Below are 14,607 nucleotides of genomic sequence, written 5' to 3'. Positions count from 1 at the left end.
TTGAATCGGATTTACACCCGTACACTGAACATTTATTATAATATCCCATTGTTTATAAGATAAGTTATCGTTTTACAACACAAAATTCGTAGACAACGCGCCAACGTCACCCCTGTGGGCGCAGGTACACAAACTCCAAGAGTTTGTGTACGCGGGCCCGCGCCGCCCGCTTCCCCTCCGTTGCTCTGCGCAAGTACATTCGTTTCACTACGGTAGGGATATACGGTAGGGTTTTACTCGTTCGTTCGTCGTCGTGGGTGCGTGCGGGACGGGGGCGGGGCATTCGAACGCAAATGTAATTGTGTAAGTAAAAGCTGACGATGATGATAATATTACGGTGGTGAACTACGATAAGTATTAATGGGTAAATGATGCGGCAGCAACATACTGCTGCTTTTTTGTCTTCATGACACTTGTGTCACCTTGGTGAGCCGCGAACTTTAAACTTTCTTGTAGATGGGTCGCGGTCCCGACAAGTTTGGGAAACACTGCACTAGGTACTTAACTTTCGGAAAGCTTTTTGAATCTCAGCAATTTTTTAAATACTTAGTTCTGTTAATCGGATAATATCCTGCTTTGATGCTCAATGATGTAAGAAATAGAAGTCATACACGAGACTTCTGTCTTAAAATAAGCTTTAGCAAATGTATCTCATAACTTGCATTTTTTAATTTTTTATTAAACACAATAAAGGTTACTCTTGAGCTTCAAGTTACTAATTTTACTGAAGCTCTATATTTAAATAGGTACAATACATGCTTAACAATATTTTCCCTTACACAGAACGTCCGAACATACCCGAAGAAGTGCGAATCTCCGAAGTATGGTCTCGCAAAGCCCGCGTCACCTGGCGAGTAGCCCGCGGTGCGATGGTCTCCCACTACTCCCTGCAGTATCGTCCCCTGACCCGTGACCTTGGGGACGAACCGCTAAACGCTCCGCTCCCCGCTCTGCTCGGCAATTGGGACACACCCGACGTCATGAACATTACGCTCGCTAATTCTGACTTACTACATATACCGTAAGTATATTTTATTGTGTAATGTTTTTAACCCCCGACAAAAAAGAGGGGTGTTATATGCTGAAGTGTTGGGATGAAAAAAAATTACTTGGTTTTTCGTAAATATAGCGACTTGTTTATGTAATGGTTTTTTTCTTTGCTTCAGCAATGTATTTAAATCTTGTCCAGAACTCAAGGTATCGCGTGACGGTGGATTTTTTTTAATCAGGCCAATCAGCTACGCCAGTCATTTTTAAAGAGATCAATAGATGTAACTACACAAGAGCACGATCTCTTTCGCTACTCCGGCACGACACATAATAATATGCTGGATATGCACGAATCACCCTTCCAGTCATGTGACCAGGTGATCAGCCTGCACTAGCCATCCCTGAAAACAACATTTTGTCAACGACGAACCAAACCCACGCGAAGCTCTAAACTACTTGTCCAAGGCATCACCATTATACCTATCTTTGTTTCAAATAGACACTCATACGAACCATTAGAACATAACATTAAAGTAAACATCTTCATTCAAAGCAATGAAGTTGGCATAATTGCCTTATAACAGGTCCGAGGGGCCCAGTCGCGCCGGGGCCTCAGTGGCCGGTCTAGCCCCCGACACCAGATACGTACTCAGACTTGCCGCCTTCAACGACGTGGGCGCCTCACCGCATACGCCTCCGCTACAGTTCACGACTCGGGAAGAAGGTAAGGTAAATATAACTGTACTATAATGGTAAGTCCATTATAGTACAGTTATATTTAACATTATTTCCTCAAAAAATATACAACAATATGCTGCCCGCAACTTCGTTGCGATAAAAATCTTTTAACCCACCAGGACCGTATTTATTCGGGGTATAAAAATAGGTCTTTACTCGGGACTGAAAGAAACTCCATACCAAATTTCATTAAAATCGCCTAAACGTGACGCCAATGGCTTAAACGTGAAGAGATAACACACATACAGATAAAGAAAAACATAATATTTTCCCATTTAAAATATTACTATGGATTATATTATGATAGGAAATTTTACAGCATCAAATTACGTATGGTTGCACCATAGTAAAAGGAGGGGAAGTAAGTTATCATCATACAAAGGCACCGCGCGTGGCTTGTATGTGTGCGCCGTAGTATCAATGCGTCGCCACGTACGACACACAATAAAATCTCGGTGGTACCAGCCTCTAAAACCCCGCCGAGATTTTGTTGTGTGCCCGCATTGATACTATGGCGCACACATACTAGCCGCGCGCGGAGCCTTTGTATGAAGATAACTTACTTCCCCTCCTTTTACTATGGTTGCACTATCACATTTTATGAGCCAAGTAGGCAAGTTTTCAATATACCTGTGAGTGAGAGCAATTAAAAAGTTTTCACAGCCAAACTTCACCTGCTCGTAAAGCGCTGACTACAGTTATGTGGGTTTCATCTTTATTATCTCAATCAAATATTGTCTAAAGTTAATTTAAGTATAAAGATTTAGAGCTATCCATATAATTCCATTTAGATTCTATTCTTCTATTTTAGTACAACAATAGAACAATAGCTTCGTTTCTTGTTTCATCCTATGTGTTTCGTATTTAACTAAAATCGTTTTTCATCAGAGTTTGATTCTTAGAAATCTTGTCAATATTTTGGTAAAAAAATATTCCAATTTCAAATTTTTATGGGTTCTCGATCGTAATGTAATTTTTATTTCCAATCAGCACCTGGAGGGATTCCACGTGATATCACCGTGAGAGCGCTGAGGGCAAGAGAGCTCCAAGTCACATGGCAGGTATTTATCCAATGCCCCATTTGTAATTTGAACCTTTAAAGTTTTTTTTAATATTGATTTATTTAAGGCCCCGCCGCGAGAAACTTGGCACGGGAGCCTTCTCGGCTACACTATACGATGGTGGGAGGCGACAGAAGAGGGCAAAGCGCTGAGCGACAACGGTTCCGAGAGCGGGGCAAGTGCGGACGCGACGAGCACTACTCTACGGGGCCTCAAGGCGGCCACGCGGTACGGAGTCACGATCCGCGCCTACAACGCGGCTGGATCCGGCCCTGTCTCGCCCCCACACTACCGACACACATTGGAGTCACGTGAGTTGCTTTTATCTAGTGTGTGTTCTGAAATATGTCTCAGTGATTCAAGTCATCTCAGTGAAGCAAGAGCTTAATATGACGTCTAGAATCTAAATATACTGACCACTACTTTTTTTGGGATTTCAATATCGTAAACTTAGGGTTTGTTTAAAGTGCTCACGGGGTTTTACGCTATACTATATTTTAGTTCGAATATACTGGCCAGTGCATTGACGTGTACGACTTAATGCAGATATCAATATTGCATATTGTATTATAATATTATATATTTCATATACTACCAATACGTCATACTTGTTTTACTAGTGCACACCTCTACAATAATATTATGATGTCGAATACGTCACGTAAGTACTCGATAGTACTGAGCTATATTTCAGAACACACGTCTAATGGCGGCTCTCGACATATGCCGGCTCTTGATATAGGCGAACGCGTTGGCCAACGCGTCTGCAGACGCGTTGGCCCAATGTGTAGAACGGGCGTTCGCGCGTTGGCCGTAGGTATTTAGACGTTGGCCGACGCATCTGCGAGCTTGCCGCGCGGGTCGGAAATGTCGGCAAAAGATCAAAGGACATTTGTCGCAAGCTTCGCGCTCCATCCACACATAGGCCGCGCGATCAGTTTGCCCGGAGTTATAATTATGATAATTATTATAATATGTAATAATTTTTGTATGTAATAATTTAATAAATAATAAGTAGGTAATAAAATAATTACTTATATTATTTTAATATTATAAAATATTATGTAAAAGTGAGTTTATTTCTTTGTTTGTTACGTTTTCTCGCCTTTTATTTATTTATTTCCAGAATACTCTTTAAAAACTTTTTCTTGTCCACATTTACAAAGTAATTATAAGCTGTGAATAAATAAACAGCTGCAGCTGTTAGCGACTAAACATCCATTTTGAATCCGTCCGCACATTGGCGCGATCCAAAGCATACTGAACGACCTTCCTATGTGTGGATTACTCACAAACGCCGTTGCAAGCGCACTGCCAACGCGTCTGCAGACGCGTTGGCCAACGCGTTCGCCTATATCAAGAGCCGGCAATAGGCGAACGCGTTGGCCAACGCGTCTGCAGACGCGTTGGCCCAATGTGTAGAACGGGCGTTCGCGCGTTGGCCAACGTCTAAATACCTACGGCCAACGCGCGAGCGCCCGTTCTACACATTGGGCCAACGCGTCTGCAGACGCGTTGGCCCAATGTGTTCGCCAACGCGTTCGCCTATGTCGAGAGCCGCCATAATGAAAATTACGTTTTAGTGGGGAGTTTTGGCAACAGCTCAAGACAGTGTAACGTCGCATTGAGTAGATCAACGTCTTTTATCTCTTATATTATTACATTAAATTTATTGGATTATTTTGCGAGTGTCGCGCTTATCTCGGTGACTTATGTATTTAATTTGTATTATACGTTGTGAATATTTATTTCGTTTCAAGGCTTTAGAATGAATACACTCCTGAATGTACCATCGAGGAAATTGCTTCCTAGGCAGTTCAGACCAACGTCATTTGGTCATGTCAATTGAATGTTAATCAGCCGGCAGATCACAATTAACGTAATTGTGGGCTGGGTTTGACGTAACGCGACCAACGTACGTAGGTCCCCCATCTACCTCTAGTCTAGGAATCAACTTTTTTGATAGTATCTACTCGTTTTTTTTAGCCTATACTATCCCACTGCTGGGCAAAGGCCTCCCCCAGGGTCTTCCACTTGTCTCGCCTCAGCGCCACCGTTGGCCAGCCCGGCTGGTACGCCTCCAGCTCATCGCGCCATCTTTCCTAGGCCGGCCACGGTTGCGTCTTCCATCTTCAAGTACCCACTCTGTCGATATCTTTGCCCAGCGGTTGGGATGCATACGACTAACGTGGCCAACCCAATCCCACTTTAGCTTAGCCGCCTTAACTCCTACGTCCGTGATTTTTGTTTTTGAGCGCAGTATTGTGTTCCTAGTAACCCCGAGTTGGGACTTTTGCAAATCGGTCAATGACCAAGTTTGCGCACCGTAGGTTAGGGCGGGCAAAATACACAATATGCCGACGAGTCTGCGCTTCAGGGAGATTGGTAGCTCTCTCTTCATCAGCTTCTTCATGGACCAGTAGCTCTTCCAGGCGTCTTCGATTCGGCGATCGACTTCCTTTCGGTCTATTTTCGTATACGACTTTTTTATGATAGCAACTTTCTTAAAAAAAATACTCGCGTCACAGTGCCTTAGGTTTTTTGTTTTCGGGCACATTTTTTACAAATAGGGATAGTAACTAGGTAAGTTGCTGCCATAAAAATGTCACAAATGCTGTTCTGTTGGTGAGTCTATAAAAATAAATAAATAAATAAATAAAAAGGTTTTTTCAGGAGTGTATTAATTTTGCAAAGTCTTAAAATGGAATAATTATTCAAAGACAAGTATTTCATAAACGTAACTAAACACACATAAACGTGGCTAACAAAAAAAATTCTAACGAATTATTTATTGTCTCTTGTGCTTATTATAATAATGCTTTTATACTACTTCCATAAAAAGATGCTTTAAGCTTTTGTAGTATTCATAAAAGTTGTAAAAAAATAAGAGCGCTTAGAAATTCCCTTTATATGGAAAACTTTTTAATGGATTCGAAGGATCCATATTGGCATGTAAACATTTGTTAATATCTTATGAGCTTAAGCGCCAATTTCACCAACGTCTGTTAGTGTTAACAGCTTGTTAAAATGTAATGTCTTCTCTTTCATTCATATGAAAATCGAAAGAGGTAACGTGATACTAATTCCGGCGTTAACTTTAACAGTCGTTGGTGAAATTGGGGCTAAGGCTCCATTCAGACTGCAGTCAGTAATTCCTTAAGTTAGAAATTGTTTGAAATTGAATAGCAAACTAAAACTGTTTTAAGATGATAATTATGTTATACAGTATATTATAAAGTGCAGATTTTTTTAATGAAGCTGAATTTTTAAAAGTTAAGTAAACCCATACACTTTTCACTTATAAAAAAGTTGGAATTTTAACTGAAAATTTAAAAAAGTTGCTTAACGTTCTAAATAATTCTATAACAATCATAATAATATTGTAGAGAAGGCTGAACGAGGCCTTATAAAATCAAAGTAACTTTACGAAAGTATTGAGTTTCCTTGTCAGGAAGAAAAGAGTCCTTACCTAAATATTATAATAATTTCCTTAATAAAAGCACAGAATATATAATAGTACTCCGATAAAAGGCCAAGATCAAAACCAAATCAAATCAAATTGTTTATTGCTTTGAAGTTATATTACTTATGTTATATTATAATAATTAATAACACAATAATATTTAGATCAATGATGAAAACAGCGAAATTTACATTTTTCTTAAGTACTTGTTACTTGTCTCTCTGTCTATATGCTCCACTGAGCATGTAGACAGAGACGGGACTATAGTTTTGCAACATAAAAGTTTAGTATTTTTCTTTAATGTAGACGACACAGGATAAAAAGAATCACGTGTCCTTTCCCGGGACTCAAAGTATCTCCATACCGAATTTCAACTAAATTGGTTCAGTGGTTTGAGTGTGAAGAGGTGATAGACAGACTGAGAGACTGACAGACTGTCAGACTGAGAGACTGACAGACGGACAGACGGATGGACGGACAGACACACTTTCTTATTTATAGTGTCGATAATATTTTATTCAGTCGTACTTAACCAATGAAGTTTTTATACCACAAAGCCTCAAAAAGGAACTTTGTTCTGTATTCGAACGCAAAGCGGGCATCGTAAATTTTCCCATCAAAATGCAAAATGGCTTAATTGAAGCGTGGCCTACGCGATCTGGGTCAAACGGTTCCAAACAAATTGATAGCGTTTTTATGCGATTTTGTTCTTTCAATGGTTTTTTGATACGATTACAGTACAATGCATATGGATGGACTTTAATTCCGCATCGGATTTTTCGTTTGCCAATCAATGTGTTTTTTATTGAGTTTTTGTTGGTTATGGTTCCACGATGTGTGAGAGATAATGTTATATCTCTTGAAGAGTCATCATACTTTGGCATACTTTGGCACAGTCTATAAACTCAGACCTTATAAAAAGACGGAGCTTGGTCTCTAATATACAGAAAAGTGAAAGTAGTATATGTAGGCTCTACGCGCGATCTAATTAAATCTGGCCAAGTGCGAGTCGTATTCACGAACAAAGTAAATACGGATAAACAATATTTTGTGGACATTTCAAGCATCAATGTGACCACTTTAGCCGTGAAGACCACTTTAGTACAACAAATAAACAAATACTATTTCAAATACATGTCCACTATTTCAAATTAACAAACACCATTTCCCTACTAAAATATCAGAAAAATTCATGAAAGCATTTCAGCGAGCGTCGTTTTACAAAAGTACAGCAAAAACTTTTATACTTAGCTGAATATGCTGCTCATTTACTGTTCAGTAGTCGCGTTAGGTACAAAATGTTCTCCGAAAATGCTTCAGCGTTTTAGCAGCAAAAAGTTTCCATTTAATTACTCTGAAACACCAGACGTAGGGGCGTACCTTGGAATTTTTTGCGATACATTCATTTACGTGAGTATAGTCTAGTCTGTAGATAGAGTTTATGTAGATAAAGTTCATAAGAGGTTTTTACTAACGCACGAACTAGTGAAAATGATATATGGTTTTGTTCAGAGAAACCGTATCTACCACAGACATAGATCAAAATAGATACCGCATGTGTAGGTATATACTTCGCGTACCATAATATCGCGTTCCCAAACGACGAGCAATGCTCGTCTTTCGAAAGTCTGTTCTTTAGTCTGCTATCGGAATCGGACGTCAATCGGAGTTTTATGCCTAATTGTACCGTATTGAGCTGTAGAAATTAGAATAGAAACGTCGGCCTAAGTAATGGACATTGGACACGTCTCTTATCATCGGTACGTCACAGAAGGTAGGAAAAAAGTGGCACGCTCGTTTTCATACAAATGGAGGGACATGCGTTACGAGTATGTATCTTGATCTACATCTGTGGTAAGTATCTACATAGTTTGTGAAACCGATTTCACTACACGCAAGGTGTGCGCTCTTCTCGGCTGTGGGCACATACTTTTTATTTTATTTTAATATAGGTACCTGTCTTAGCTGAATAATAATAATCATAACATTTATCAATTAATATGTATCAAAATATAAACTTGTATTGTACCATTGTATTCATATTATTTTAATGTGCCCATCTTGACTGAATAATAATAATAAATTTAATAATATATTTTATTCTTGTAACAGTTCAATTCATAAAAGAACAATAGATCCAAATAAAACAATAATTTACTTTGTGTGGTAACTGGTTAGCAACGCTTGGCTTCCATCAACGAACTCAGATGTCTAGGACAAAACTAAACGCCAAAAATGTATTACACTTATTTTAACACCTCATTAAAGTTACTAAACAACTTTGTAAAACCCTAAACGTTAAGGTCAGGTTACACTAAAACGAAAGGAAACGAGGCTTATCATGTGCGATGCATAATATCAGACAGCGTACCGCCACTAATTGACAATTCATTTCTTTATTGGTTAATCGCGTTATCTCGTCTAATTTTTAGGGTTCCGTACCAAAAGGTTAAAAACGGGACCCTGACTTCGATTCTGTAGTCTTCTGTCCATCTGTCTGTCTGTCTCCAGGCTAGACCTCTGAAAATTTCACAGATTGTGTATTTTTGTAACAACAAATATACTAACAATAAAAGGGTGGGTTTGGGGGTTTAGTAATACAAAAACACAACTTTTATTTTTGCTCCATGGCGGTACGGAACTACGGAACTTCATACGCGATTCCGAGTAGCACTTGGCCGATTTTTAGTCTTTTGGACGTCCAATACATATTGTTATTTTCATTTTCCACAGTATGTTCCTATTATTTCCTGTGGTAGTTACTTCCTGTGGCATTAATGCAGCGTCACGGACACAGGAAGGAAGTTCGGTTTGCCAAACTTGTTGTTGGAGTTACGACACATTTGCCACAATCGTGTTAATTACTGTTTGTTTGTCCAACTTCGTCAATGTAACGATCAGATCTATGAGCCCAAAAATTTGTATCCCTTTTGACGAAAAATGGGGAAACGTAGGTGAATGAAATTTTGCACAGTTATAGTTTATTATATGGTGAAGGAGTGCATCGAGCTAATATTATTTTGAAATTATGCTTTTATCATACATTTTTTTAACAAATAAAACATTACACACACTACAACACACACACTAGGAAAAATGACAGATTTTTGAGTGACAATCCTATACATACGAATTATACTCTTTTATTTATGGTTGAAGTCGGTTGAAAACAAGGTGACAAATTGAAAATGGATTAAATATAGTTTTTTTTTATTGAATCTGAGATACTATTAGACAATGCTTACACGGCCAGTCTGAGATCAGCTGAGTCCCAGAGACAAGAGTTGAAAAAAATATGATAAAGTCAATATTTTTTACAAAAAATAGGTAGTAGTCCTAATATCGTTGAAACTAAGGTCGAATTTCGACCATTGGGCGATCTCTAGTAAATGGAAATTGGCTTTGTTTGACACTTTAAAAATGGCATACTCAGATAATAATGTGACGGGATCACAGGACGGGATCTAAGGAGTTTATTCACTACGAATCCTCACACAGATACAATGCCTTTAAAATTTCCAAATCGCAAACACTCCTTTTAGTCCATTGTAAAAGTCTTCGAAGCACTCATAAAAAATAAGAATTCAACATCTATGAAGCGCCTACACATGAAATTTGAACTTTATTAATAGAGGTAAGTAGTAAAAAATTTTATACCACTCGATTTCTAATTAGTAATGCAATCAGGCGTTACTTTGCGGAAATCCATAGTTTAAATTTAGTTTGTTATTATTTTTAGCAATATTCCGCGAAATAAACTTCCACCTTTAAGTAAATGAGTGAGTGTACGCATAGACACTCGATTTCTGTTTCGCATCTTTTAAGTTTTAAGTGAGACCAATTTTTCACAACAATATATTCTTTTACGTTATAATTTGTATTTTTATTATTGTTTTATAGAAAACCATTCCGTTATATTTGATAGAATAAAATTTATCTTATTTATACGGCTTCAGCAGACTCCTCCATAAAAGCCTTTGTTGTGCTGCTTATTGTGACACTGAAATGTTTTACAGTCGCATAAAATTTATATATTTCCCAGTTTTTTTCGCTGAAAATACCGGCATTTGATAGTAATAAAACACCTTGCGTAAGTAGTGTAAAAAGTTTCTACTTTAGAAAATAAAATCTTGAAATGTCTCTGTTGCCATCATACTCTGTCCGAGTATGAGTTCCTTTAAGCAAAATAATAGAAAAAAATGGCAAAAGTCTAATATGACAATTTAACCATGTAGTATGTTACGTAGTATATGACATTCTCTTTGATGTAGTATTTGAAGTATGAGTCAGAGGTTGCATGCACTTGCAAAATATGTTGATATTCGATAATGTAGGATTACGTATTTTTCAACAGGTGTTCTCTCAGATACCCGCAAAATAAGTCTACTTTCTCATAACATAACACGTGGAAATGCGTCTGCTTATAAACAGAAATATGTCAACCGTGCGTACAGGTAACCTCGAAATGCGTCTGCTTTTAAACAGAATGCAAACTTTATGTCAACCGTGCGTACAGGGTCTTAGGAGGCCAAAGCATATCAGTTCGCCCTTTGTTAAACTTTACGTTATATGCGCATTCTTGATTCTTTAGCCTGTATATTCCACAGCGCCTACTGGTGGTCCCGAGAACCTATCCTGCATGTCGGGCAGTCCCACATCGTTGCGGGTGTCATGGCGGCCGCCGGCGGTGGAGGCGCGCGGGGGGACCATCACACACTACACCCTGCAGTACACCAGGCTGGACTCCGATCCGCTCCAGCCTGCGCAGGACGCGCATTTGAGGGTTCAGGTAAGTGCAATAGTGACTAGCAATGTGCTTGCTTCTGAGGATCTATCCAGCGTGTCGGATAGTCCAACATCTCAGCGGGTGTCATGGCGGGTACCGGCAGTGGAGCCCGCGGGGGGACCATCACATACTACAACCTGCAGTACACTAGGCTGGACTCCGACCCGCTCCAGCCAGCACAGGACGCGCATTTGAGAGGCCATACCATCGAGGAAATTGATTCCTAGGCAGTTGAATAGACCAACGTCATTTGGTCGGATCATGTCATTTCAATGTTAATAATAATAATCAGTCGGCTGGGTTTGACATAACACGACCAAACTACGTAAATCCCCCATCTGCCTAGGAATCAACTTCTCTGATATTACAAGGTTCTATAAAGTTAAGTGTTCAAGAATAAGATTGCTACTGTTATAGTTGGGGAGGGGAAGAGGGTATTTCGGGAGTAGCTCGAGCGTGTCAGATTAAGCTTGCATAAGCTATGACCTGACCTACCTACCTACCGTCGCCTACCGTCATGTTTCGCCGAGTACAGTATAGTAAAATATTATGTGTATATTACAGTAACTTGCAACTATCAGAGAATTTTATTCATAGGTAGAAAGAAAGCCCATACTTTTACTGATTAATGTCAAGCCTAGCCAACACATCACGACTAACATTGATTTGAAAACTAAATGACGTTGGTTCGCCATCTGCCTATGAATCAAGTTCTCTGATGGTATATAGCCTGTCAAGAAAGTGAAGAAATTAAAAAGTGGCAACATCGTAGTGTCATCCCTTTCAAATCAATCTAAGAAAATAGGGATGATACTACGATGTTGCCACTTTTTAATTTCTTCACTTTCTTGACGCACTATACATATTTATTTTCATGTTTGCAAAAAAAATATAAAAAGAAGTCGTACCACGTTAGCTTTGATCAAACTAAAATCCACTTACTTAGACAAGTATCTCATATTTTTCTTTTAAAGACGCGCCTAGACGGACTTTCTTTATGGAAAAGAAATACTAAGTGCATCACAAGTTTAAGCTAGACATTTCATAACCTAAAAGGCCGGATGACTATCTTCATTTCAATGGATGGGAAGATTAAAAAACGTTCCTTAGAGCTGTAAAAGGCGCAGTATAAAACATCTCGGAACAAAGCTTTGTTGTGCAGGGTGAGGAAGCAACAGTGTCTCGTTTGACGCCGTACGCAGAGTACGAGCTAAGGGCGCGTGCACACAACGCCGCGGGGGAGGGGCCGCTGTCCCCCCCGCAGGTGTGCAGGACCGATGAGGATGGTGAGTGATTGTTTTAGTTTAGTTACTCAAATTGAGTACGATTAAGTGCAAGTTTGTTACGTTGGTTCTTCTCGGATTAGTTCCCGATCCGTTGGTACGTCAACAAGTATGGCAATTTTGAAAAAAATGTTTTGAATTAATTTGGATATAAAACAATACTTACTTTTATCTTATGTCAAATATACATAATATTATGGATAGGTATCTATTAATAAAGTATTGTCTGGACAAAATGATCCAATCTACAAAAAAGTCTGAATTTGTTTTCCAAAAAGTCAAAGATATGCAAAATACTTGGTATCAGTCTTCGTCTTTCATAAATAAATTAAATATTATGCTGAGGACGTGCATACCGGGGGACCGTTGTCCCCCTCCCGGCTCCCCCCACTGCAAGACTGATGATAGCAATTATTATTGTGATGCTATTACATTTAGAAAATTATTTTAATTTATTCAAGTGATTACATGAAAGCGTTTAGTGTTTGAGCACGTTTTGAAGAAGGTGACAGAAATTCATTATGTTTTATAGTATAATGTAAGCTTAGGAGGGGTTTAAACAACTACAAAAATTACAACCAAAATGAGCACCTATCTAAACGTCACCTTACAATGTGTACAAACATATTGTTGACAGTACCGAGCGCGCCGAGCGGCATGAAACTGATAGCGCTGAGCGAGCGCTCGCTGCGAGCGTCCTGGCTGCCCCCGCACGAGCCTAATGGAAAACTAACACACTACTCGCTCTACGTTAAAGATCTGTCGGGGTAAGTTCGAGGTAGGAGAGTACACTGATGTAATGTGCTTGATTTTGTTACCAAGTTTACAGGGTGTATTTTCAGTTGCCATTATGTTGTTACACTACGTAAATAATGGTGCATACCTACTTAATGTTATTTGTGATTTTCGGAATAATTAAGTGGACTTTCCATGTTGGCAAATGCGATCAGGAACGTTTAGAGAGGCAACATTAGTCTTTAATTGCCATCAATAATTGACGATTGAATTATGAATAATACAATACTAGTAATAAGTATTTTGGCACTTTATCATCCATAACATTTTGATATGAAGAAGGGAAACGGCTGCACTCAGATATTATTAAGATTTTAACATAATTAAAATTAAGTGATTATTCAATATTTGAGTGCGGTTTTAAGTAAGTAAGTATAAGGACCCGCACTACAGTTTTCCGCGCTGGTTTTGAAGATCACTCCTTTACTATGATGATGGTGTCTATAGATCTCAAGAAGCAAACATCACTCGCATCAATGCGTGTACTGAGAGCGAAGGTGCTGTGGAATGTATGAAGTCGCTCCGTGGTCTCCGGCCTGGTAGGACGTATGAGGCCTGGGTCAGAGCGGCTACTGGTGTGGGTGAAGGACCACCTTCATCCGTGGTGGCTTGTCAGACTAGTGCTTTGGGTAAGTCCTGGTTAGAATACAACAATTTTGTTGTCAGTGCAGACATTGTGTTGTGGTAACGACAGTGTAACTGCTCGACCAGACGTACGATAGAAATCGCATAGCAGGAAAATTAAGTCGCATACGTACAAATACACAGTACGTAGCCGTGGCGGCTGCTTTCTTTATGTTCAGATATTTAGACTATGTAAGGGAGATTGCAGACGACAGACTTTTTGTGCGATCGAGTCTGCGGCGCCCATATAGTCGGCATGGCCGCGCCATGTAACAAGTATAATAAGGATTTAAAAGAATAAAAGAACTTGAAACATCCACAATTAGGTCTCATGGCGCGGCCATACCGACTGTATGGGCGCCGCAGACTCGATGGCACAAAAAGTTTGTCGTCTGCGATCTCCTTAAACGTAAAAAAAATAGTCGCAATGGATTTAAATACAATATTTTAAAACTAGTTTCAGAGTAGTTTATTTTAAGTTGTGTCAATTTACATGAGACCTAATTAAGGCTGTTTTAACTTCTTATATTCTATTAAATCTTTATTAGACTTGTTTCATAAACTGCCTTATCGAATTCGAACCCTATTACTTTGGTATGTTGTGGTGAATACTGAATAGTTTTTTAGGTTACATAGTTCTCCCGCTTTTTGTTAACGATATCTCTTTCGATAGCGCCAGCTCGTATATCCTCATTCGGTGGAGTAGCGGTAGGTGCAGCGGGCAGTTCCCTGTCTCTACGCTGTGTGGTGGGCGGAGTACCACCTCCTGCGAAACGCTGGCTGCGAGGAGGAAGCCCGCTGCAGCCGCGCTCGCCTTTCCACTTGGATGGAGACGCGCTGCTTATACGAAGTAAGTATAAATTGTAC

General features: G+C 39.3%; 1 protein-coding gene across 3 annotated transcripts in view; it reads left to right on the top strand.

Annotated features, from left to right (window-relative positions):
* LOC121732383 (Down syndrome cell adhesion molecule-like protein Dscam2) overlaps positions 1 to 14,607 on the top strand; it is a 75,550-nt gene that overhangs the window by 50,224 nt on the left and 10,719 nt on the right. For all 3 annotated transcript variants that reach the window (XM_042122251.1, XM_042122250.1, XM_042122249.1), the window contains exons 19-27: positions 784 to 1,021; positions 1,575 to 1,714; positions 2,719 to 2,789; positions 2,857 to 3,100; positions 10,860 to 11,041; positions 12,201 to 12,324; positions 12,959 to 13,088; positions 13,564 to 13,745; positions 14,414 to 14,590. In XM_042122251.1, coding sequence (XP_041978185.1) covers positions 784 to 1,021; positions 1,575 to 1,714; positions 2,719 to 2,789; positions 2,857 to 3,100; positions 10,860 to 11,041; positions 12,201 to 12,324; positions 12,959 to 13,088; positions 13,564 to 13,745; positions 14,414 to 14,590 — 1,488 coding nt within the window. The remainder of the gene's footprint in view (positions 1 to 783; positions 1,022 to 1,574; positions 1,715 to 2,718; positions 2,790 to 2,856; positions 3,101 to 10,859; positions 11,042 to 12,200; positions 12,325 to 12,958; positions 13,089 to 13,563; positions 13,746 to 14,413; positions 14,591 to 14,607) is intronic.

Source organism: Aricia agestis, chromosome 12 (assembly GCF_905147365.1).
Source record: "Aricia agestis chromosome 12, ilAriAges1.1, whole genome shotgun sequence".
Taxonomy (NCBI): domain Eukaryota; kingdom Metazoa; phylum Arthropoda; class Insecta; order Lepidoptera; family Lycaenidae; genus Aricia; species Aricia agestis.
The sequence above is the reverse complement of the archived record's forward strand: the minus strand, read 5'-3'. Positions and strand labels throughout refer to the sequence as shown.